The sequence below is a fragment of the Athene noctua genome, chromosome 22, assembly GCF_965140245.1.
Source record: "Athene noctua chromosome 22, bAthNoc1.hap1.1, whole genome shotgun sequence".
Lineage (NCBI taxonomy): Eukaryota > Metazoa > Chordata > Aves > Strigiformes > Strigidae > Athene > Athene noctua.
This window is the reverse complement of record NC_134058.1, coordinates 2266191-2292669: the sequence shown is the minus strand read 5'-3', so window position 1 is coordinate 2292669 and position 26479 is coordinate 2266191. Positions and strand designations below refer to the sequence as shown.

At 39.6% G+C, this 26479-nt stretch overlaps 2 protein-coding genes across 2 annotated transcripts in view; one reads left to right on the top strand and one right to left on the bottom strand.

The window, feature by feature from the left end:
* The window catches only part of PRKCZ (protein kinase C zeta), a 66607-nt gene extending 50989 nt beyond the window's left edge, over positions 1-15618 (top strand). The window contains exons 16-19 of the mRNA XM_074924605.1: positions 722-801; positions 1376-1465; positions 12485-12600; positions 15333-15618. Coding sequence (XP_074780706.1) covers positions 722-801; positions 1376-1465; positions 12485-12600; positions 15333-15420 — 374 coding nt within the window. The 3' untranslated portion in view covers positions 15421-15618. The remainder of the gene's footprint in view (positions 1-721; positions 802-1375; positions 1466-12484; positions 12601-15332) is intronic.
* A 143-nt stretch (positions 15619-15761) lies between these two features.
* On the bottom strand, positions 15762-24169 carry FAAP20 (FA core complex associated protein 20). Its single transcript, XM_074924606.1, has 4 exons — positions 23969-24169; positions 22158-22305; positions 20920-21542; positions 15762-19503 (listed from the first exon to the last, which is right to left on the bottom strand). The coding sequence occupies exons 1-4, from the start codon at positions 24070-24072 to the stop codon at positions 19431-19433; spliced, it is 948 nt and encodes a 315-aa protein (XP_074780707.1). The 5' UTR covers positions 24073-24169; the 3' UTR covers positions 15762-19430.
* Positions 24170-26479: the final 2310 nt, after the last annotated feature.

Here is a 26479-nt window from a genome sequence, read left to right as displayed (position 1 = left end):
AGAAATAACAGACAGAAATTGTATGCAGTGGTGTCTTTGTTAAAAGGAAATCTACAGGCCAAGAATGCATTTTTAAAACCAGTGCTACATGAGGGGATAGGAGGATATTTCTTGACTAAAACATATCAACCTGTAGTCTTGCTCCAGATAACTTTTTTTTTAAACTTCTGATGAAATTAATAAACTTTTTTTTAATAGTTTTACCCTTCAGGAGTAGTGATGTATGAATTTTTCTAGACAGTAGTAGTGATACTTGCCATATTTAGTACAACAGAAACTCTTAACAGTTTGGGGAATTGTGAGGCTGCCCACTCCCGAATATGCAGAATCATTCTTTAAACTAGTTACTGCAGTTATGTAACAGGATTTGCTGTGGTTGTCTTGGCGAGACTAATATTAAATCAATTATTGTTTAAAAATCCAACTTTTCCATATGCTGAGAACACTGAAAAAGTTTCATTCCCCGTCTGTACTATAAACAATACAAAAAGATAATGAAGCTAACAGTACTTTTAAGAAATCTTTGAAATGTCATTATAATGGTGCCTTGAAATATTGTAGCTCCTTCTGTTTGCATTAGTTTAAATAATTACACTGTATGTTCCCATTTTCCAAGTGGTAACAGATTGAAATAATACAGTGTTTTATTGAAATCATGGTCAGTGTCATAAAACAAAAACCAATATTGCTGTTCTTAAACCTGTTTTTAAACCTGTAACAGTTATTCTTGAGAAGCCAATCCGGATTCCAAGGTTTCTTTCTGTCAAGGCTTCCCATGTGTTAAAAGGATTTTTAAACAAGGTAAATAACATTCTCTTATTTTTAGCATCTAAGATCTGGAAGTCAGAGCTTGCTGTAGAAAGCAATACAGTTAAGAAGTTAATCTGCTTACTATTAAGAAAATCTGTAAAACCTTGGTATCCTGTCTGTTAAAAAAAACCAAACCAAAACCTTCTTAGTGGCTAATTTACTGAGGGAATTCCACAGCACAGACTTGATTTAAAAGCCTGCAACTAGTTGGAAAAAATAACTATAGGTTTGTTAATAAACTCTTTTCTGTAATAGTTATTACTCATTTAATTAAGCTGATGGAAATCTGTAGAACCATTATCATTTTTAATGGGGAAAAGAAGCATATGAATTATACATTACTAAATAAATCTTAGTTTTTTAAGAAGTTGTAAAATGTATAAAGAGGAAATTTCAAACAAACTTCATATGAAGAAAAAAAAAACCAAACAAAAATAGCCATAAGATATCTCAGCAGCAGTTTGCGTAGTCATAGGGAATGCTGGAGTCGGGGGTGTGGGCTTTTGACAGACCCGGGCTGTAACTGAATTGAAGAATGTAACACAACTTTGTGTGTTTTCCCCAGGATCCCAAAGAAAGGCTTGGCTGTCAGCCCCAGACAGGATTTTCTGATATCAAGTCTCATACGTTTTTCCGCAGCATAGACTGGGATCTGGTAAAAACAATTACTTCTGTTTATATGTGTTCAGAGTAACAGATTCTTTGAGTTTAATTGTGTGCATATGTAACAACCCCATTAAAAACAGTGAAGTACAGTTTCTGTAAATGTAAAAGCTGTTTTGCTTTCTAGAAGTGATGGAGAAACTAAACTTTCTTTCATGGCCATAATGGGAACAAGCTTTATTTCATAATGAATTTCAAAACTCTTAAGAATGGTTTCAACTTCTGGGTATCTGTTATAAAATACAGGATGGATTTCAAGAAAAAAAAACATATTAAGGCATTGGTGGAACCATTTCTTCCTTGGTTTCTACTTGTAGATTCTGTGAACTCGTGCGCTGGGTTCTGCTGCTATAAAATTTACCCAGCATACACCCAAGGTGCCTGCAGTTGTAGTGTGAAGGACTGCCCAGGTTTCTCGGGACAGAATTCAGTGCCTTACTGTTCTGGGTTGTCATTTCATCTAGTCCTGTAGATGTTTTACTGCCACCTCGAGCTCTGTTGAACAGACCAGCAAAGGCAGCCTGTTGGATGCTGTTCCAGTGCTGCTGCTCTGGTGGTGATCGGAACCTTTCTGCCTTAGCAGGAGGGTCAGCAGCTGATTAACACAGCCACAGGCTGGGTGAAGTGTCATGAAACCAGTTTAGATACAGTCATGGAGGATGAGGTGCTTCAGATACATGAAGCATTTGTAATCAACTTGAGCACATTTAAAAAAAAAACAGACTGTATCGACAAATTCCATAATTTTGATAATAAGTAGGATTATTCAGGTAGGTAACAGGGTTTAGTGACATGAGTAGGTGTGAGAAGAATCGGGTGCTTTTTTCTTAGGGATGTGGCTTGAAAGCAGCGTGGTTATTTAAAATGATTCTCTGATTATTACTTTCAGGTTTTCTTACTGCTGGTGTGAGGAAAGCTTTCAGTTCATGGTAGAGCAGATGATTTGCGTTTCAGTGGTTTTGCAAGCGTAAAATTTTATTGAAATTGTAGTCTATCCAAAGCTTCTGCTACATGTAATTGTGCCTCCTTCTGTCTTCATGGTAGAAAACTATCCCAGAAATGACATTGTTGTTTTTATTGACACTTGAGCAATAAAACAAGTCAGGAACGCTGCTTTATCAGCATTACTTTTTTTTTTTAATACCTCGTTGAATGGTGAAAAAATATGCACATAGTATTTTCCTAGGACTAGGAAGTCTATAGGAAGTGTAGAAACCAGCAGGCAGCAGTGCCTGCCATAACATGAAAGGGCTTTGGAGGAGGAGAGAGGACTGCGTGATCACGTTTTCCCTTTGAAGCCCGCTGTTCAGCCCTTCACTGGTAACGCTCTTCAGGGAAGACATCGCTACACAATGAGCCAGTGTTTTAAAATCCCTGGTGTCTACTACATTCTTCATATTATGAAGGCTCTCTTTGGTTTTGTCGGATGTCCATTGGTTTGGTTTCTCCCTTAAGCCTGAGTGCATTTTTGATGTTGCCTAGTGGTGCTACAATGCAACTTGTGTGAGTTTGTGGAGAGTATAAACGTGACGTAGTGCAGGGTTTCTGTTCTGTTTTGCAGAGTTTTTTGAGAGAGGGAAAGAGAGAAGACTGTGGGATTTGTATTTTGTGTATTTGTATAAGGAACTCGTAATTGGTACTACTTGATCAACATTTATGCTGATTTGAATGTTGATTTTTTTTTTTTTTACTTTTTGGCTGAAAGCTGTGATATTACTATTTAAAAAAACTAATAGAGTTAGGTGGTTGTGATGATATGATTAGGATGATGCTGCTTAGGAGGATCTAAAATGTCAGATAAATTTTAAGCTAACTTTCTAATAAGAGCGTTGGGAAATATATTCAGGAGAAAATGAAAAAATATATGGAAATTTTTTTTGAGTTATTAGACTTTTGTTTGAAATGCAGATCATGAGTAGCAAAGATTTTGACTTAAAAGCTTTTCCAAAACTTTTCAAGTTGAAACACAAGGAAGCAAGAGGCTAATGGTGACTAAAAATTTTTTGAAGCTTGAGTTAAGTGGAAAAATAAATAATGGTAAAGCGAACACATATACCGTAAATGTTTTTTTTTTTTCCTAGTGTTAGTCATTTGAGCTGTGTGTGGCACAGCTAAGAACATTTTAGAGGACTTGCTTGGCATGTAGGATGGCTTAACAGCATCCAGGGAAGTAGCAAGACAACCTTTTTTTTTTTTTTTTTTTTTCCAGAACATGAAGTCTATTCTTATCGTAGTGCCTTTTTTCAAGGAGTTTATCCATTATATGCTGAAAAAAAGAACTACAAAGCCATGGCTACTGTTAACTGTGTATAGAAGCACTAAGGGTTTTTGTAGAGCTGTACCAACATGTTTTTTTCACTTCTTTCCTGAAATTAAAGGCTGCAGGTTCACGATATGGTTTATTTAAGAGTGCTTTTATGCTTTACTGAGTACAACATAAAAGAGGCAGTCTGATGTTTAGCATCACGCTGAATGCCTTGCTGTTGAAATGTTAATGCATGGCTAGGACTGACTCATAATGACAATCTTACCACCCGCCTTCAATTTTTAAATATTCATTTTGTTGTTTCTTTCACGCTGCCATTCTTGTTTGGGAGGAGCTAATTTTTGTCTTCCTTACAACTTTCCTTTCATGATGCTTTCGAAGACCTGATAGCTGATGGGATGTTGATGTATTGATTCACTACCCAGTTAGTTTCATGATTTCCTCATGTGTCCATCTGTACTCAGCACGCTCTTGTCTCAAACCTGGAATGCAAGATTCTTCTGTGATAGATCATCTTCTGGTTGGTTGTGCTATGCCAAACATAATGAGATGTCCTGGCCCTGAAACCAGGTTTCCTACCCACGTTGGTACTGTAATCATTTTGGTAACTACTTTTCACTTACATTATGCCTATCTGGGTTGGGGCTTTTTTTTTTTTTTTGAGTTAGGTTATGGACATTGTAGCTGTGGCTGGTTTTTAACTGACCATACATTTTAGAATTCGAATGTTGGTATCTGCTGCTACAAATTTGACTAAGTGATGGATTTTTGTCTCCACTGCTGTGGTAGTAAGACTTTTGGGTTAAAGGCTAATTCAAGTTAGCTACTTACTCTGTATAAATGTGTTGAGTTCATCTGGCATGAGTTTCTCTTCCTGTTAAATATGGTCAGTATCTTTCCCATACCTGTACGTTTATATTCCTAAATGGCAAGTTTTACCTGTTATACTCTTACATGCTCTGCAACTCTGTAGAACATTAAACTAGAAATCTAAGTATTAAGATCTAAATTACAATTGCGATTTTTATTTATGCCTAAGTCTCCTAATTGTGCACAAATGCTCTTCCTCAGGAAGAAAAGAAAATATACCGTATTAACTCTTGTGTTGCAGCAGTAGGCATCTGTGTGGGAAATTTTCAGTTCTGAGTGGAATCTACCAAGTTAGAGAGAACTTAAATAACTGAATTATTTATGGACTTCTAAAAGCAGAGCACTAATTGTATTGGTGTCTGTGCCTGGCTTGTAATGTATGTTACTGGGGTATTTTGACATTTGTCTCCAACAGCATATAATGTAGATTAATTTGTAGAGTGCTTTTTGTTAATTATTACAGAAAATGTTGCTATAGTAACTTATTTCTGTTTGGAGTATGCAGTTTTGTTATTTGTGTAAATTTGGCTTTTGTTATTCGTGTTGTCTTGAAACACAGAGATGCCTTCCCTTTTTTTCCTATGAAATGGACCTGTAATACACCAGATTAAGAATTGGGGAACTAGTACAGTTTGTGTAAACTTTTCTCTTTTAAATGGGAGAAATCTACTGGTGACACTGAATAATTTTATCTTGAAAGTGACAGTGGTTTATATATAGTCCATAGGAATGACCAGGAGGATTAAGAAGATTCTTACACCAAATGGCAGCAAAAGGGTTGTTCTGGGAGATGTACAACTTGCTCGTTTTATTTGGCATGTTCTGGGGAGAACACGTGAATGACACACAGACTTGATAGCTGAAGCAGATTACTGTGACTGGTGTGCAGCAGGGCAGAGGCCTCTGCAAAATGCAGTTGAACCTGATTAATATACAGTGGTGTGATAGGTGTCGTGTTCCTCGGGGTAGCTGGAGAACCTTCTTCAGAAAAGGCCTTCAAAAGAACCTTAATGACATGGAAAAGTATTCAGTGTGTAGTCAGATACAGCTAAGGAGTGTGAAGGATCTGCAAGATCTTCGAGAGAATTTGCAGATCTTCATGTAGAAGATCGACTCTTTTCAGTGTGTTCCATCCAGACCTGCAGAGAGGCTGGAACCAAGGAGTAAGCTGACCAGGTACACCAGGAGGAGGGTTCACAGGAAGAACAGTCTCTGGTCAAAAGTAAAGCTGGAAAAGGGAGCAAGGCTTTTGGCATCAGAGCTGCTCTCGGATGACAACTGACCATCACCCGTTACCTTAGAGTGCTGCCCCTGCACTAAGCAGGCTGGACCAAAAAAATCTTCCCTTGCACTTCTAGGACAGGGAAATGGGGGGGAGGTTTTTGATGTGTTTCTCTAATTCAAAGATTGAGAACTTTCCAGACAAATCTTAAAAATGCAATCTCAATTATGATCAAAATGCATTTTCCTATTTTCTGGTTAGTTTCAGCCATTTTTACCCTTAATAGTATAAGCCCTCAAAAACATACCACCACGTTAATTAGGGAACCAGAGAAGTCAGAGTTGACTTTTTAATCTTGGGCAGTGATCAGTGAGGGACCCTGGTAAGGGATCAGAAAGAAAAATGGTCATTCATTTCTTCAGGAATTCTGACAAAACATACATGACTTCTTTTATATTACAACAAAATTGTTAAAATTTACTCATCATAAACATCCCATTTTCATATAGCTTTGAGGGCTTTTGAACTGTAATTAATATTGCCCTATATCATTGGAAAGTTAGTCATACTAACTTTGTCTTTTTACAGCAGTTAAACAGTTAAACTTTACTGAGGTTTTAGTCTATTTCTTGGTTTAATGGACAATAAAACGCTGAATTGCAGTTAAGCAGGTAGTTTAAGTACCATCAATCACTGTGAAAATGCATTTTACTGAATTTGTTGTAATTATGAATTAGGATATGATGAATGCGATCCGCATGTGAATACCCTGAGGATGGAATTTAACCAGGAATGAAGCACGACAGAACTAAAAAAGATCCTTAATTGTGGTGGCTTGTCGAAAGGTTTTGGAGGTATTTTTAATTACGGTTAAAATCTCTGCAAGCTGTGTATCTTGTGTACATTTTACTGAACGTCTTTTCACAACTGTAAAAGTGTAGAAATGGGGTGATTTTTACCTGTGATAGCACTCCTTTAAGTAATGATTGGAAAATAAGCTAGTTTTCTATTCTCTGCAGAAAGTATGAAATTGCTCCATCTTCTTGTCACCAACTCTCTTGTATCTGCAGTGAAGAGCCACTGCTTTGCTGCCTCACGCTGTTCTGGAAATGCCTTCACACAAATTCCAAATTTGTTTGGCCACACTGAAGCAGACACCATTTCTTGAAAGAAAGCAGGACTACGATTTGGATCTATAGGGAAAAACAGGTTAAATAAAGGAGTACACAAGTTGAACCTTTTCTGAAATTTATCCAGGAAAAGCTCTGTTACCTCCCTACAGATGAAAGGGCTTGATTCTTTAAAGAGTTTTCTTTCTCCCTAGGCACCCTGAATAATAAAGTACATATCCTACGCAAAAGCACGCTGGGACAGATTAGTCACCCTTGTTTTGTAGCAACATAGATATATACTTTAAAAGGAGAAAGCATAATGGAAGCTTCATTGGAACAGTGTGGAGGTCTGAATTGTAAATTGTACATACATTTCCTTTCTCATCTCAGAAGAGAGATTCTCAAAAGATCTAGCTGTGTAAATTGTTCATTCTCAGTGATACTAGAAGACCCTCACGCTCTCTGAATTTGTTACTGAATTTCTTGCACTCTGAACAGACTACTCTGTCGTTTGTGGAGTTCTGTTCCTGCCTTACTGGGAGCAAAGAAGGCTAAATATGTCAACATGAAAATATTACATTTCTCGCTGCATAAAAGTTAGTACTTTTCATAAACCAAAGTAGATACTGTATGTTGGTGAGACAGATGTCCTAATGGGAAGTTTTAACCTCAGTCTGTGTAGGAAATTCAGTAATGTATTTTAAAAAAAACAAGAGGGAGGGTAAGGATGTGTATGTATCTATAGAAGGTTGGGGTTTTTGTGTTGTTAGGGTGTTTTAGGTTGACATCAACAGTAGAAAAGTCTGGAAATTGCTGGTAGACTGCTGGAAGTAGTGTAGAAAGTGAGTGGAAACCTAAACAGTGAGAATCGCTTAAATCTCAGAAGACAACCTTGGGTACAGCGTGGCTGATGAGATCGTTTGGCTTCAATCAGTGGAAGATAATGCAGACACAGTGCGAGCTGCAGTGCTACTGTTTCTTTCGCATGGATCTTGCCTTACTGGCAACTTCAGAGTCATTAACATTAACAGCAAGTTGGGCTTTGCTTTTGCATGAGCAGATACCAAGCGATGCTTCAAAAAAATTAAGAGTTACAACTGGTACTGAATGCTATCTAGCGTTTCAAAAGATGGTGAAACACGAAGAGAGGATTATCTGCTGCTATTCTGGCAAAAGGCAGGTAGTGGTTGGCTAGTAGCCTGATTAATGTACTTTAAGTTTTAAATGGAAACTGAAATCTTAATAAGGGATTTCAATCTCTGTACAAGCCCATGTATTAAAACAGGCTTGTTGCTTTGCCATTTAATACTGGTATCACTGAGGTTGTGTTGCACAAAAACAAGTGGTGATTTTTGATTTTTCCGTTAGTGTCATTAGGTCTCTTCCAAAGGGAGTTTTGAGTGTTGATTTTCTATCTGGTGTTTCTCTAGAGGAGCGGTGACCTCCAGTGGCCAGCCAGGCTAACCCAAACTGTCTGTACCACGTAGGCCGTAGCAGATCAGATGGTGTCATGATCAGGTCTGGTAGCCTGTCTCTATCAAAGCCAATACCAGAAGCTTCAGAGGAAGGTACAAATGGTTCCAAATGCTCCTGGCCTGCAGTGCTTCTCACACAGATAACTAACTTCCTTCTGATTCTACAGTGCTCAATTCTGTGCCCTGTAGGATGAGTGTTGATATCATATAGACATACAGCTCAAAAATAAGTCAGAAAAATCTATAACGTTATTTTAACTACAGTTCTCAAGTGCAAACCTCTGTGGTGATAAATTCCTTAACAAGGGGAATTCGGTGGATTATACTTCCTATGATTAAAAAATTAAAACATCGCCACGATTCAGAGAAGGCAGGAAGAATTCACTGAAGCAAAACTTTGTTCTGAAATAATTAGCAATTTATTCTTTAATCGATTGATGCCTGTTGGTATCATTACCAAAAGGAAAATTATTAGTGGTGAATGAGTTGCACAAGATAATTTGGAAGCTTAGCCTCCCTCTCCTGAAAACATCTGCTCTGGCTGTACATAAAACACAATTTTGCACTAGGTTGGATTTTTATACAGAATTTTCAAGGAATTGAATAAGGATCTTCAAGTTGAAGATATTAAGCTTAGTGATTATGTAGTCTGTTGCGGTGTTACCAGTGAAAGCTAAGCTTTTGTTTTTGTAGAGGTAATATATTTGTAAAATAGTCTATGGCCTATCTGGAAGTTTTGAGTGTTGTTAATAGTACAGTGTAAACTCCATTACACGAGTATTCTGTGTAAGATTCTGTGTTCATTTCTTTAAGCCACACTGCTGATTTTTTTTTTTTTTTTTTTGTGGGAGTGTGGGGAGAAGAGTAAACTGATCTTTGTCCCTTAATGATCTGACCAAAGGATTCCCTCCAGCAGGGACAGGAACATGGCCTGTCAGAGGTCATGCTGTGCATTCACAGACGCCTCCAAGTGATTGTTACCCAGGATTTACAGCTATCCCTCCTTCTCTTTGCTCTGCCACCTTCAATTCTGCCCCAGCATACCTGCTCTGTGGCAAGGGGATCCACGTGAGAAGTTTTGTGCCTCTGTTCTGCTACTGCTCTTGGAGATTCTTTCCAGAGCCTGTAACTGTGAGATGCTGATGCCGTTTAAGGTCCTGTAATTTCTGCTTAAGTGACTCACTGAACAAAAAAAGATGTATGATTGTAACAGGCACACTTTCAGTATTAGAATCCTGGGTTTTATTTACTTTGTTTTCCTTTGTTCTTCTAATTAATGTTTAATTCACTAATGCTAAATGGGGGAAACAGATTCCTGACTGTACTGTACGTAAATCCCTAGTGTTTTGTAATTCAAAGAACTAATGAAGCAAAGAATGTAGATTGAAAGCTCCGCTCTGAAAATAGCAGGCTTCTTGTTTGTGTTTGAGCTTGTCCAGGAGCAACCTGTTCATCCCTGCAGCCTCCTGAGCCTGGGGCACCCACACTGAGCCCCTGAGGACGGGGCTGTGGGCAACCTGGGGGGCTTTGGGCAACCTGGGCTGGTGGAAGGTGTCCCTGCCCATGGCAGGGGGATGGGACTGTATGAGCTTTAAGGTCCCTTCCAGCCCAAACCAGTCTGTGGTTCTGTGAATTTTGGACTTGACCCTTATGGGTCCCTTCTGACTTGAGATATTCTATGGTTATGTGAACTTTTAGTATCAATTTGTGAGCTGATTTTAGACTTAAGTGCATGCCATTTTCTTCTTTAATGCTTAGTGAATACAAGGGTTCTTTACTTGTTGAGCTAATAAGATTTCTTCGTGGCCAGTTTGCCTATAAAAACTTGCCACACTTCTCATTAATGTGTAGCTGTGAGGGTGTTGTGTTTGGAATGAAAGATACTATTAATTGGGTTTAGTTCTGCTGGTTTTCTGTCATTGCTTACTGCAGCACACAGACAGTTTTGGGTTTCTTACTATTTCTAATTAGTGAGGCATTAGAAATGCAGAGGTACAGCTTACACTTTCAAAAATGTTATGATTTTTCCTGCATAATTCTTCTCTAGCATTAATGCATTCCTTGTTATCTTTCTGATATTCCGTGTCTGAATTACATACTTTTAGTAAAAGGCATACTGACAACTATGGATGTTAGTATTTGGTCAGACATCTTCGCATAAAAGATGTTTGTAGAACAAACAACTAAACCCACATGATGTTAAGCAACACCACCTCTTCGAAATGCTGTGAATTTCTAGTTAGACTAAGAAGTGTTTGAATAATTAGCTGTTCTCATTGCATGTCATCTGTGTGCTTCAGTTCACACTGGTTTTATTATTTAAGTTCCTGTCTTTGGTGCTAAGTGGTATTGTTTACCTATTATTGATTTTCCAGAATATAATGCTTTGAACTTGCTCGATTGCCTGTATGAAAGAATTGAGCAGTAGCTGTCACTGGGCTGTTGTATGGGCTGTGTAGTGTTTAACAGAATAGTTTGAACGTTCCCCAGACTGTATGGGTAGGAGAGAGGCAGCTAATGCTGATTTGCAACCAATGAGTTTAAGCGTTAATTGAAGTAATATGTTGCACTTGAGATTTTTTTTTTTTTCCCCTTCACTCTTTCTGAAGCAGAAGTTTTCTGTGGTTTGTTAGGCAGTATTTATATTAGGGTGCAGCGTGAAATTCAAAGACACGATGAAGAGGATTCTGTTCACAAAAGTGAGTAGTGTACAATTAGTAACGTCAGGGAAAATGAGCATAAATGCATTTGAATAATAGTCAATTCTGCAAGATCTCCCTTGGTTTGTAACTTAGACACTTCGTATTCTGTGATATTTCATCTGGGAGACTCAGCAATATGATGGATGTAACATGTAGAAAACAGGAGTATGACTTGTCACCTGTGGTAAAAAAGGGATTAGCTGGTGAGAATTTAACTGGCCATGTGAAACTGCAAAATGGGATTATGGACTGGTTTTGATAGACTGGTTTCCAGTATATCGGCTGGATTGGTTGCTCAGGCTTCCACAAATTAAAAGTTGTATCAGGGATTTTTCTGCTGGCCCTGGAACTATGACTGTTTGAAAACAAGCTTAAAAAGGTGGGATTCTTCTTGCACCTTTTTTTTTTTGGAACTGCTGTGGGTAGAGATTTAAACAAATAACAACATTAAATCTGTCATCAGTTCCTGTATCACTCAAATAACTCTAACTTTGGAGGGTGCAGGGATTTACCTTAACCAGAAACCTGTGGACACTGTTGAACATGCTACTGGTACGGCAAATGAGAAAAGGTTCTTCAGGACTACAACAGCATTATATGAGTCCAAACATTTTCCCATGTTTTGACTGTCCCGGCTGAGGAAGATAAATACAGGTTTCCAGTTCCTGTGGCAGAAAGCATTGTGTGTCAATGTAGTCATGGTTAAATTTGAATTGCAGAATAAAATTCTGGGCTCTTTCAGCTGTTTTGGAGATTAACCCCTACTTGTGCTGAATGATTGCTTGCCCATGTGGCCAGCAATTGATTGGGATGTAAATATTGATTACTGTGCTGGAGTTAACATTAAGAAATAAGGCTGGTTATGTTGATTTGATGTAGTCTAAGAGGCTGCCTTTACAAGAGGCAACTTTGGAAGAGTTTATAGAAGGGAAAAATGAGTTCTAGTCTCTGAAAGCATCTGGGCCTGAATGGGAAGCTTCTGGAGCATGTTCTTGGTTTAAAAACTGTTGAGCCAGATGTACGTAGCAACAGGGCTTCTTCTTAACACATGGGGTAAGAGACTTGGCAAACCTTTTTTTTTCTCTAGTCTTAAAATTTTATTAATTCCTGACAATTTTTGAAGGTTTTTGTATTTAAAACATAGCAGTATGATACATAGGATGAGCGTGTACCGTTTAGTGTCAAAATCTACTGGTCTAAGAGTTAGTCAGATGGTATTTGTATCTTCCACCAATATTAAAATCCACTATGGTGACTTTTCTGTGCCCGTACTCTAGAGCCAATGTATATTGCTGTTCTTACATATTCTTTGTAAATATTCAATATTCTAATTTTTCCCCTCTCCCATTATATTTTTTTCTTAGCTGGAAAAGAAGCAAGCAACCCCTCCATTTCAGCCTCAGATCACAGACGATTATGGTTTGGATAACTTTGATACGCAGTTCACCAGCGAACCTGTGCAGCTAACCCCAGACGATGAGTATGTTTTTCTTTTTCCCCAAATACAGTTGCATATTAAGAAATGAATTAATAAATTATTTGAAAATGACTGAGACTCTGTATTTGGCATTAGATCATAGTTAAGTTAAAGTAAATTCGAAGTTCTTTGTATCCTACATATCCCGTGTAACTTACATATTAGAAGACTGCCTAGTGTTCCCAAAAAGTTCAGAATGAAGTATTGATCTGCTGTGGAGTGTGTGCTTGGCTCTGAAAGGAGATGGAAATTTGATTCCTGACCCAGGCAGCTTGTGTTTCCCTACTCAGGAGAAACAGTTCAGGCACAGCTCCTTGGGCCTCAGAATAAGCTTGAGATAGCAGGAAAAATCTGTCTAAAAGCTATTATTGAAATGTCCTATGGGAAAAAAAATGCAGAAGGAAAAAATCTGTATTGCTGAAGGAATTGAAAGGCTGAAGAGTGATTGCTGCACACGAAGACAGAAGTTCCTCAGATCCAAGGTGACATATAAGACAACAGGCTATAGTTTTGGTGGTTAGATGGGAGACTTGGCTTGCTCAAACTCTTTGAGAGCAATTTTACGCAGTTTTAACGGTTCACTGAAGTGTAAAAATGTAAAACTGGAACTTGAACTTCCGTTGGATAAACAAGAGGAAGCTCTATATGATGCGGGAGAATATTGGAGAGAGAAAAAACCAGTCTTATTGACTTCATTTAGTTACGAAGCACTTAGCATATGTCTGATGATAAATGTATTGTCGGAGCTAAGGGCAGAGGACGGGCCAGATGCCACCCCTGAGAACCCTGGTATTTCAGTGCTGAGGAATGCCACACTCTGAGGGAGTGGCCGTTCTTATTTTTTTTCTCAGGGTGTGTGACTTTCAAGTCTTGAGTGTGCGATGCTGTTGCCAGATGGCGCTTACAATGCACCTTTTAATGAACTTTAAAATACTGTTTCTCATTAAAGAGTATAGTAGTACATGTTTTCTTTTGAAATGTTTATGCTGTTCTATCAATTTCAACGGAACTTTCTGCTGCTGGTTTGGCATTTGGATCAGAAATAAAATGAAACAAAGGGAATATGGGGTTTATTAAAAATCTCAACTCAGAATCCTGAATATATGTGCAGCTGGGATTTTTAGGTGAGCTTTATTGCGAGAGAACAGCAAAGATTTGCTTGCTCATTATACATTTCTAGTTTTCCAGTGTATTTAATTTACTTGTGTTAAATTTTCCTTATCCAGCTACATGCCCTTTGCTAAAGACTGATTCTTTTCAGCCTCTTGTCCTGTTTATTGGTTTCATGTTTGAAGAAAACTGATTTCTTCCATTTCCAGCACTTTGCATTCTTCACAGTTCCTAACTCCCCTGTGAGCCTCCGGATTGATGGTGTTCTAGAGTGAATGTTTGGGTCTAATCAAGTGTTTAATAAAGCTGATTCTAAAGCGTTGCTTTTGGAAGTGGGATTTTAATACTGGATTCCTGAGTTCTGCTTTCTTAGATACTGGCTGCAGCCCTGGATGTAGTGGGATCCCGTGTTGGCAAGCAGAGGCTGTTGTGTGCTGTGCAAAAGCTTTAATAATTAATGGCACAAAATTGTCACATTCCAGCCGATGTGCTTCTGTTAGTTTTCCCTCTTTGTTACGCAGCAAAGATAAGCCACTTTGAAACAGTACTGTCTTTTCTTCAGTCTTTCATAAAGTGCCTGCTAATCCTCAGTCAACCCCCAGGATTAGCTAGTTGGTCAGGGAATTTTTTTAAATTTTTTAGAAGTAAATGTTACATTGATTGAATTTGTGATGATAAAACTGAACACTGTAACTAGCAATCCATTGAGTCTACCCCAGTGGCAATAAATTCACTGTTGCAGGGCCTTTCTCTTGCTGCATTCTTGGGTAGCAAGTGTTTATCCTCAAGTAATTACGTGTTTGGAGCTTTTGTGGTGGGTATCGGGGTGCCTACGTGCTCAGGCTGGAATTTTGTAAAAGCATTACCTCTGTCTTAGATCCCCAGTTCACAACCTTTTCCCTCTTTCTCAAGAGTCCAGCATAGCTGAAGCAAATAGTGGACGGGAAACCCACGTGTGCAGCACTTCAGTGTCTGTGTGCCAACAAAGCACTGCAAGGCCTGTTCCTGCTTTACAGGTTCTAAACAACAAAATGAGAAATACCAAGTGCATGGGCACCTACAGTGGGAAGTTTTATAAACATCAGATCTTAAAAAAAAAATTCTGTCTCTTACATACATCAATTTATAAGCCTTCCCTTGCATTTCCTGTGCATACAATATATATTTTTTAAAAAGTACTAGCTTTGTGCTTAACTCCTCCACAGTATTTATCTTGCATATAACATTAGCAGCCCTTGCTGGCAGCAAATAGCTGTTTCTTATTTATAAATTGGTATTATAAACCACTCAGTTCTGCTGCTCTTGGGGCCCTGTGAGTATGCATGTCACCAAACCGGAAGGACCGAAGAAACTTTATCAGATATTTCAGAATTTCCAGTCATGCTGCTTTAGGTATTGGCATAAGACACAGTGTGAAGTATTTGTATGTTCAGAGACTTATTTTTTGTCCCATTTATTGTTGCTTCTGTACATCTTCATAGACATACATTTCTGTAAGGAATTTTGTTGTTATTTGAAGAAAAAGTACAGCAACAAAATAGTATTTGCATAAATACTTTTGATAAATAATACTATTTGATAATACTATTGATAAAACTAAGTGAATGCTTTTATTTGTTTTTCAGAGATATAATAAAGCGAATAGATCAGTCAGAATTTGAAGGATTTGAATATATTAATCCACTGTTGCTGTCAACAGAAGAAACAGTATGAAGGAATGACATCTTCGTTGTGGACAGTGTGAATGACCTTTAAATTTATCCTTAACTACAGTATATGCATGCGAGGCTGGGGAACTGTAAGATTTTGGATGGAGACCAATGATTTTTAAAAAAAATTAAAAAAAAAAAAAAAAATTGCTGCTGAAAATCAAAGAAGAGAATAACGATTTTGGTGGGTGTCTTCTGCCACTTAGTGATTCTTAAATTCTGGGCACTGACACAACTGGCTTCAGTAATGAAGGAATTTGCATTTTGTGCCTGTTTCATGAAGGATTGAAAAGTTCATTGCATCCCTGGAAAAGGACATTCTGAAAAACTGAGATCCACACCCTTTCTACAAACATTCGATGCAATGAGCTACCAATTGAAGAATATCACAGTGTAACATCCTGAAGAATAAAATATATTAACGGTGGTGTTGAAGCTTATTTTTGATGCCTTTTTTCACAAGTGGTACCTGTCTAAACGTCTCAGATATATTTAAAAGGAGTTGTGTTTTATTAGCAATCAAAACATAAATTTGGGTACAAGATTTAAGTGCCTAAATGGATAAACTGCATTGAAGAATTATTACATATTTGGAACATTCTTAAACCTGGTAAGTTCTGCTTGTTAATATTAAGTAACCATTTATGTATGAAACATACTGTTCACAGCTGCAGCCTAATGTTCATTTGCATCTTTATCGAATTTGAAATGCAGAGTGACTCAGCAATATTAATTCCAAATTAGAATTTACAGTATCAATTTCAAAAGCTGTTGTCTTAAACCCCAAATTTACCAAATGTATAGATTGAAGAAAACTAAATTTGCACACAAGATTTCTGAAAATACTTAAGCAGTGCCTACACCTACAGTGATGTTGTGTTGTATATTAGATTTTTGAAAAGTATTTTTGTCAACAATACAAATATTCAGAAATAGAGCAGAAGCATAATAAAGCATAGCCTTAAAGTTTAAATAGTAAATCTAGAATAACCATAATATAAATTACACTTTCCTGATAAAGCACACCTCCTACTTATGATAAACTGTCTGCTTACAATTACTCAGTGTATATTAATAACTAATCATTCTACATAAGAGAATGGGATGTTCTGGTAAAATGATTTGCATCAAAGTAGTAAATTTTTTTAAGTGGAAGAAAAAATAATACCTAAGAAACTGGATAAAGTAAAAGATAAGGATCAAACCCCTTCTCGTGGGAACTGGGGGCAGGGAGAGTGTATATTGCATCCAAAAGGTTAATGATCCTTGGCAAAGCTCCTGTCGCTGCATGGGAGGTCAGGAGGTGTGTGTTGCTGTCTGAAACTTCAGCTGCTGTGGAGATCTACCTGCCCCTGTCAGAACCAACAGCAGAGACAGCGTTTCTTCTTGGTTTGACTCTCTTTTGTGGGCTGTAGAGATAGGAAGAAAAAAAAATAAATTATGTGGGAAGGCAAAAAAAAAAAAGAGAAATCCTGTGCCGTGACATCTCACCTAGTCTGGTGTAAAATGCAGGATAAATTGCAAACACTTCCACTGTCTTTACATGAACATATGGTTTTCTCAGGGTACAGCATTGCATTAGGTGCTGAACATGACATCTTTCGGATTCACATCCAAGTCATGAGGTGCTAGGACGAGACTGCCAAAACATTGTTTAAAATTTTCAATTAATCATTGATTAACAATTACATTTTGTATCCCCTCATTAGCCACAATTATGCAGACCTGTGGTTATTTAGTTGTATTAATCCCGTTCAGGTTTCAGTTGCGGGTTTCTCTCTGTTGGACTGTAGCTTTTCATATTAAGCAAAATGTGTTTTAATCAGCACTAAATTCATTTAACCAGTCAGAAGTATTTGCCTCAAATGCCTGGACTTTAGATACTTTATCTACTAAAGAAACATTTACCTTTTAAATATAATCTGACTTTTTAACTACTCCCTCTCTTCTTTTTTTTTTTTTCTTTCCCCCTTCTCCCTGGCAATTACTTTATCTACCCTGAATAATTTTTCTTTCAGTGTTTTCAACTCCCCTGGTAATAAGTAATCAATAGTTATCAGAGTGACTGCAGGCAGCTCATGAATGGAAGTATGACAGATTAAGCTGTCCTTTGACATGCCAGGGCATAGGACTTAAAAATGGAAATATTAGAAATGTGGGTTGGGGTTTTTTTTAACCTTTTTTTCTAGGTTTCAGAACATTTTGGGAGGGAGGGAAGGAAGAACAGAAAGACACATTTGCTAAACAAACATTGTAAAGACTATTTGATTTTATTTAAAAATTTACAGGCATTTACAATGTTGCTGTGTTGCCAAATAGTTTGCTGGATACAAGTTTGGTTGCTCATGTGCAAGTGTTTGAATAATGTTCTGTTCATGATGAAGGGGAAATTTTTTATATAAAGTACTTGTTTTATAAATAAAAGAAAATGAAGGATGTAATTAAATGTGTGGTTTGGAAAAAAAAAATCCTAATATATTACAAATGGATCTGGTAATGATATATAGTTGTCTTATTTGAAATAGTAAATGAAAATTCTAGCTAATTTAATGATTGTAAAACAGTAAATATGTTCTTGTAGTTTTGTATAATTAATTAGTTGGGATCTTTGCTGACCAGTTTTAATTGTGCAGAAGATGGTATACTAATCCATAACAGCTAAGATCATTTATATTCTTGCACATCTATTAAAGACTTTAATGAAAAAGTTAATAGACTGTTATTATTTATCAGTAAACTGAGCTATGTCCAACTTGCACTTTTTAAAGAGACCCCACTGTAAATTAAATCTATAGGATTCTTCCTGCATTTTGACACCGTAGTCTGTGTTTATTCTCTGTGTGTGGTGGCGAGGCCCAGGGCAGAGGCAGCTCCAGCGTGTCCCGGTTTGCTGCGGGGGCTGTGCTGCTCTGGGCCGTGGGCAGGGGGGGGCTCAGCTCCTGCTCTGGCCCAGAGCCCTGCGGCTGTGCTGGGAGCCCCGGGCCGGCCCCTGGGGGAAAGGGCCAGCAGGCTCAGCCCTGCCCCTGGGTGCTGAACTGTCACTAAATGGCACTTATCGTCATTTGCCCAAAAGGCTGCTTTTCTCAGGTTTACAAAACGTTTACTGGCTACTCTGAAGTTACCCAAGTAGATGAGTCTTGGGTGTACCTTCCAGCCACGGCCAGTGCTCAGGTGTTCTTTAGTCTCAAACAGGGATGGTTTCGAGGGGGGGAGTGGGGAAACCGATACAAAAAGCAGCTGTTTGGGCTGAGTGCCTATATTAAATCTTGCTTTGCATTTCAGTCTTGTGAAACTGGCAGAAGTGTTCTTTCTGGAGCCTAATTAGTTTAAACTAGTCATGTTAATCAAGTGGATACTGACTTAGAAACCTAAGAAGTAAGGCGATGAATTTAGCTGTGTTCCTTCAGAAAGATAAAAAAAAAAAATAGCCCACACCTTTTATTTGGTCTGGATGGTGTTTCCTTTTAACATATATTCACAGAATTAACTGTTCAATCATATAAATCCTCACTTAGCATTTTTCATTATTTTAATATCTAAGTTTGAATGGCTTTTTAATCAAGCTTATTTTCACAGATTACCTGGTTAGAGAAGGGAAAAAAAAGGTCAGTAAATCTTTGGATAAGTTTAATAGTTAACTTTTATTCAGCTGCTTTCTTCTACACTTAGAGATTTTGAACAACTGTGGTGCATCAGACAGAACATCGGGGATTTACAGCAGGACGTCTTTTCAGAAGTACCCAGGTTGCAGGAGGGCCAAGACGGATTTCCCTGGGGGTCTCTGGGACGTCCTGTAGCACCATTTTCAGAACTAGAACTACTTCACAGGCACTGGAGAGGATTTAAAGCAAAATGATCCTGAACAGGCAGGTGGCACTTGACCTTCCGTTGAGTTACTGGGTTGTGATCCTTAAGCAAGTTTGAGACAAGGGTGTGCTTCCCTGACACGTCGTTCCTTTTCCTCGGAGAAAGGTTCATCCTTGGCCTCGTTCCTTCGCTCTTCATTCTTCTGATTTACCACACGACGTCATCTGCACTTTCAGACAAGCACCTCGCAAGGTGCCCGTCAATATCCAGCTGTGACAGTCTGCAAATACAGAGAACTTGTTCAGTGAGAAACACAAGCCAACCCCTTTGATTTAAGCCATTCTTCACCTTTCACTCTCTCATTTCCTAAGCAGAATCACGGAAGTGTTCTCGTAGCTTAAGGGGTAAGTAATTCCTCAGAAGCCCTGAGATATGCAACAGACTCCAGACCTCCAGCTGCTCGGCAGCCAGACAAGGGCATTTACTAGCAGAGAGCACTCCCACCCCGTCTGCTCAGGACAGCAATGCCATCCTCAGAAACATGAGCCTCAAAAACCCTTACTGTATTCCACATCCACCTCCAGCTTGGGGATACAGGAAACGAGATTCCTGTAGGGGAAGGATGCTGTCTCACGTCTGCCTTCGGTTTCCTTTTTCAGAGAGCTACTTCTGTGGTGGTGATGGGAGCCTCCCCCCTGCCCATATTACAATGATTTTTTGTGTGTGTGAAACTGCTTCTGTAAGCATTGAAACTAATCCTGATCAGCACAGAGTTACCACTTGCATGGAACCAAATACAAAGACCTGAAGTATGTTCAGTCTTTGCCTACATCTCTTGCTGTAATGACCACCATTTATTAATGAAGCCATCCTTTGGTCTCCTTGTTCAGCCTCCAAAAGAAAACAAAGTTGCAGCCAGTACACCTTGCAGTGTTAGTGCACCTGTTGAAAAGCACGTTTTCAGCAACTCTGACAGCCTAAATCCTATTAAATGGTGTAATTTCAAGAGACACCATAACTCTTACTGCAGAGTAGATAATCAGTTGATGGGCGGGAGGACTTTTTTCTTTCATAAAAGTAGCCCGACAGCAACAGAGGACTGAAGTATCATTTAGCTGTGCTAATCAGAGCTTGCATAAGAAAAATCCGCTTCCTCCCATCTTGCCCAGACCTTGAAAATGATCTCTAAAACGAAGAGCACAGTTGCTCAGCTCAAGGTGCCCAGGTACTTGCTGTACAAGTAGCAGTGTCACTGTAACAGTCTTGATCTTGAAGAGAAAGGGACAGGTATGAGATTAATTGTTTTAGCTCTAAAGTTGGATTTTAACTATCAAGAATGCTGCGCTGGAATGGTGTTTGGATTATGATAGAAATTTCACAAAAAGGTCTTTTCATCCTCAAGTACTTAAAAATGCTAATTCTGCATATAGTAGCAATGTTTACCAAAGAGCTCAAATGTTGCTTTCTCTCGAAGCAGTACTAGTAATCTAGTAATCACAAACCTCTAAACTGAAGGAAAAGTAGGTAATTTTGATAGTTAACATGGCACCTTACACTAGAAGTTTTCTTTTCATCATTTTGTATATAGTATATATACATATATATGTATATAACTTTCATTATTTTGTATATAGAGAATGCATCCAGAACCATTTTAGGTTTTGTATACTGTGAAGTTGTTAAAGAAAAGACTTACGTTCTGCTGAAATCCATCTGACACATTGGACAGCTCTCAAGAGTTGAAGATGCTTCACTTGGATTTTCCATCTTCTTGCAGCTTTCAGTTCCAGGTACGCTCGCAAGAGGCGGCTGCTCTTCTGCAGGCACGTATCCAGCCTCACCAAATGAAATAATCCCTTCATGTGTTTGTATTTGAAGCTCTTCCCTATCATTTTCTTTTCTGTTTTCCCAGCTGTTCTGTACAGTCCCTCTGCACTGCCGTTGAAAGCTAAAAGCTTCTGCAGAGCTTTGCAACAATGCCGAGATGTGCGTAGAGCTGGGTTGAGTGAGTTGATACGATTTGGGACTTACCTCTGGGTTTGAGATAACTTCTGTGTCTTCCCCAACCATATTTTTGGCTTGATCTGTAATAGCTACACAGCATGTTTTTTCAGCTGTAGAAAGTAAACTTTTCAATTTATCTGCTTGGTCCTGTCCTTTCTGTAAATGGTCCATCGGGCTCTCTGTTAGCTGGTGCACGCTAAGATTCTTTGATTTTAGACATTGTTCTTTGCAAAAAGATGGGAACGATACCCACTGAAAGTCTTTCATTCCAATTGTAAAGACTTCTTGTTTCTGTAGACTCTCTTCCTTGGAACTCTGTAACACACACACACACATAATGTCTTCAAACAAATGCAGTTCAATCACTACATAAAACCAAGGCTGAACATATTACAAACAGGGAGAAGGCTAAACTACATTGAAAAAGAGAACATTCTCTTTACATCCGTCTCCAGCACTTGTAAAGCAATCAAGGACTTCCTGGAGTTTATGTGTGTCTTCCTTGAACATTTCTAAATTGATACAATAAGGTACTCTTTTAATATGTTCCATAGAGACTAAGGATGAAAACAACCACCTGCTGCTGTTCATGAAGAAAAAATTAACTTTAGAAGGATTGTGGCTTGTGTGTTCTGATAACTGCCTAATGTATCAGAGCGCTGTAATGGCTGTGTCTGTGTGACGAACCTGTTAGTTTGCCTTTTCCAGCTTTATTCTGTTAGGGAGATTCTAGTTACCTCTTCCCAGCAAAATGCTGTAAAGAATTTGCCATACTGAAAAAAAAAAAAAAAAAAAAAAAAAAAAGCCCCTTCAGTTGTCCTTGCTGAAAACCATCTATTTCAAAGCTATTTCAGATTGTTTCCCTGTTAACATCAGGCTGTCACTACTGTTAGCAGGACACAAGATGCAAACAAGAATAGAGCACGCTACCTTTCCACAGAACTCTGGAAAACTGGGCACGGATTGCCAGTATGCACATTCTATGTCTTCACTGATGCCTTTCAGTAACAGAATCCATGTTTTTTCACACTCCTTTAAGTCTTCTTTTTCAAACCAGGAACATCTGTCACTTAATGTCCTGTAAAGACAGACACAGTCCAATAGTTTAAGTGGGAGATAGGAAAGAAAATACTCTGCAGTGCTATTAGTTTGCCTCTTTATCCTTCTGTAGTGTTGATGTTTCAAAAAACGTAGCTATCCTTAACTAGGATTTATCAAAGCGTAAGTTTTAAAATTGACTTCTGGCAGCTGACGGTGCATCAGCCTCTTTCAGCCCAATTCAGTGGCTACGTGTGGTCACCCCTTTCCTTTTGTTAATGGCTAAGCACAAGGCAGGGATTTTATTATTGAAAATGCGTGTAACTTCTGAATTTGTGCAACATAAAGCTCCCTTCTCACCTATTTTCTTTTGATCGAGTAGCACTATATGTATTAAACCAAGGATATTTGACAACTTTGCCCTGTCAGACCACAAAGAGGCACATAAAAAGCATTTGTCAGTAGGCACAAGTATGCAAATATAGATTTTGGAGTTTGAGAGGCAAGATGGCCTGTGGAGGAATAAAGATTTAGCTGTTTATAGTTGTTTACCAAGGGAACTTCCATCTAGCCTACAGCAAAATGTTTTTGGAACACTGAGACATTATTTGGACTGTAATTTTTACAGCTTACCATGGCTTACATAACTCATAGAGCTATCAAGAAAATTACCCAGTTTTTAAAAAGAATGTCTGAAAGCCTTGCTTTCTACTTGTAACAAATGTAGGTATTTATTATTGTCTTCACTTCCAAGTGAAACAGTTAAGTGTAGCCAGTGTTTTTTCTTCTCAAATACCAAACTTGACACCTGCTGAACACAGTGGCAACTGCATTGGTTTCCATTTATGTTTGGCCATTCTCACACTGCCATTTGAAATTCCCGATTAACTTTCCAAATGAGTAGATCTAACTCATCCTAGGAAGGCATGTGGAAGGTTTCACTATAAAGTAAGCAGTAGAAGGTTTCTGTACTAGTAATTATAAAGACAATTTCGAGAGAAGGATGGATTATTAAGGTCAGAAAATGGTTTTCAGCATTCCCTCTTCTTACTGGTGCATTTTCTTGGATTACTGTCCAGGAATGACGCTGTGCTGCGAAGAAACAAGGGACAAGTCTTACAAGCCCTGAGAAACCGGAGCAATCAGCCCTCTGAAGCCTGTTTTTGAAAGGAGCAGAGCTGAGCGCACGCCTGGGCATCCGACACGAACCCAACCCCTCGCTGCCTCTTCACCCCGCCTTTCTTCAATCCTCCCTCGAGGGTTGGAAAAAACAGGAATTATTTCTGGTCTACTGTGAGCCTTATTCTGAAGAAAAAAAAACCCCACCTTCGTTTTCACACGTTAACATTTCCCATGGGCCCCCTCCCCGCCGGTGCTATTCGGTGCCAAAGATCGTGCGCAGAAGGCGCAGGGCCCGGTGCACCTTACTTTACAGTTGGCTTCTCCATTTTTTAAAGGCACTACGCTCCAGGCGCGGCTGCGAAACGCTTCAGGCCGCGGGTGTGCCTGAAGACCCCGCTGCACCCTCCCGGCGCGGGGGGCGAGGGAGGGCCCGGCTGCGCCTCCTCGGCCGCGCCCCGTCGGGCCGCAGCGACCCGGCACCGCCGCGGCCGCCCGGGCCCGGCCGGGGGCTCAGGGCGGCTGAGGCGGCGCCGCTGCCGGCCCCTCCGCGGGAGCCGTTCCCCCACCCGGCCCGGACTCACTGGCGCCGCCGGGGGGGCTCCCGGCCGGGGCTGGGCTCCCGGCTGCAGGCTGCCGGCGCCTTCCTGGGCTTGAGGCGCAGCTTGGCGGCTCCTTCCTCAGACATGGCTGAGGCGCGGGCCGGCCTCCTCCTCCCACAGCCCCGCGAGAGGCGGCGCCGCCTCAGAGCTGCCGGCTCCTCCTCCGCCTCCTCATCCTCCTCTTCCTCCGCCCTCGGAGCCGCCCTGACCGAGCGGCACGGGAGGGGAGCAGCGGGCGGCCAGCGGCCGCGGCCCGAGGCGAAGCCCGCCCTTTTACCAAAGGCGAAGCCCGCCCTTTTTCCTGAGGCGAAGCCCGCCCTTCATTAGCCCCTCGGCCGCAGTCAGCCCTGCGCTGAGCTCGGCGGGGCCTGTAGTACCTCACAGCTGCTAGGTGCTCGTCTGCCTCGAAAGCCAACCTTTTCATATTACCTTTACTCCTTAAACTTTATGTATTTGTCCAGGTTTGGGGTGCGTGGGGCTTGGATGTGGAGCGGCCAGGGCGGTTTTTTGGGTGGTTCTCAGAGTGGGCCAGGCGGTGAAGGCGGAATGTTGTGGGCTTTGGTCAAGTTGGGCAAAATGGTGGTGGGCTCCGCTCTGTTCTTCATCGTTCAACTGATTTCTGTACTGATACCCTGGATGTTTACTGCGGTATAAGGCTGAAGCCAAAGACTCTTAATCCAAATAGTTAAGTAGATTAGGAGTGCATCTCTGATCTAATTTCTCTTTCTGGAGAGAATCTGTTTGAAATGATGCAGTTTGTCTTTTGGCAGGAATGTTGCTGGGTGACAAAATAAAGCACTTGTTAGAGAGGAGCCATCACTGGTAGTTTTTGAAATGGGTAGAGACACTAATCAGGGTTCAGCCTTTTCACAAACAGATGTAATAGAGAAATGATGACAGACTCTTCATAATTCTCCAACTGTAGATAAAAGGATCAGAAAGTAACTCTGCTGATTAAATTCTCTATAATAGATATGAGAATAACTGCATAAGGAAATCTGTTTGGTACCAGGTGTTTCTGAGGGAGAGTGGGTACAGAGCGCTTATTTTCATAAAACCAATTTATTATTGGTAAAAGATGAATCCAAGTTCACATTCATTTTCCATAACTTCATTTAGGCAGCACTGAATGTCTTATGGACTGTTTCATCCTTGGACTCTTTAGACTAAAAAGGAGGTATCGGTATTAACTACAGCACTATTAAAAGCAATGCCTGTGAATTATTGTGTTGAGCGCACAGACCACCAAAAATGTATTAAATAACAATTGACCTGAATTTCTACATGGCTTGAACAGATCTGAAGCAGGAAAATGGCATTCAGATATCAGAGTTTATAGACTCACATTTGAAATAGATTGGTGGATTTAACCTGAGAAGTGGCAGGTACAGCCGGACAGCCACTTCCAGCTGTGTTCCACGCTGAAGGCGATTCAGTTAGAGTCTGGGAGGCTCAGTCTTAACAGCTTTCCCGTGTTAACTCAGGTACTTTGTGTTTCTGTAGCAAGGTAATGTCTTTTACTCTAAGTAAGAGCGCTTTTAACATTAAAAGAGTGTTAACAGGTTTCCTTTTTGTGTACGAGTGAGGATAAAAATCTCAGAAGTGTAAAGTATTTGCTTACTAATGGGAACTGTTTAAGTTTCTACAGTAGATAGCCCAGCTGAAAAATAAAAATAATAAACGATAGTCATGCTAGAGTGCTAGTATTTCTGCTATGTGATAGGCAGACTAAAATGAGAATGAAATTCAGGAAGAAGGAAATGGCAATGGAAAAGCCAGTCACTGTCACGCAGACTAACATTTTCCTGTATTAATATTTGTTACAGCTACTGCAGTACCTAAGAAATACCGGTACAGTTACAATGTTCTGCCTTTCACTTTTGTGCTTCCCAGTGAGATGAAGTGAGATTCCAGGAAATAGGTCCTCCTTCCCCTCTTTGGCAGGAAGGGCATTCTCCGAAAAGTTCCAGGTGCAACAAGGTAAGCTGAACAGAGGCAAGGGGCAAATTTAAATCTGAAGATTTTAGGCCTGCTGAGGCGATGATGGCAGCAGACACGGAGCAAAGAATAGCAAGAGGAAGTGTAGGTAAATAAAGCAAAAGTGTAGACTGAAAGAGGGGATCAGCCATGTAAGTCATTGAAAATGAGATGACAGAGGAGGAGTAGAAATTTGATTTCACAACTGCTGATGCTAACTAAAGAAGACAAACCAAGAAGTATTTTATTTCAGTTTTTTTACTTGCCAGCCTTAATGACTGCTCTGAATTATAAAACACAACACTGATTATCGCCACTTGGCGGCAGCAAACAATATAGAAATCTTGCTTTAAAAAAATCTGAGGGGCAGTGAAATAGGATTGAGCTAATGTCTGCAGGCCTCTACACATTTCTAAGTGTATCTACGTTTATGATTGTTTATGCCACAGGGTTTCTTCTTTTACTCCTGTGCTGTTTGGGTTAGTGTTTTATGTGTCTTATGACTTGGATACTAAT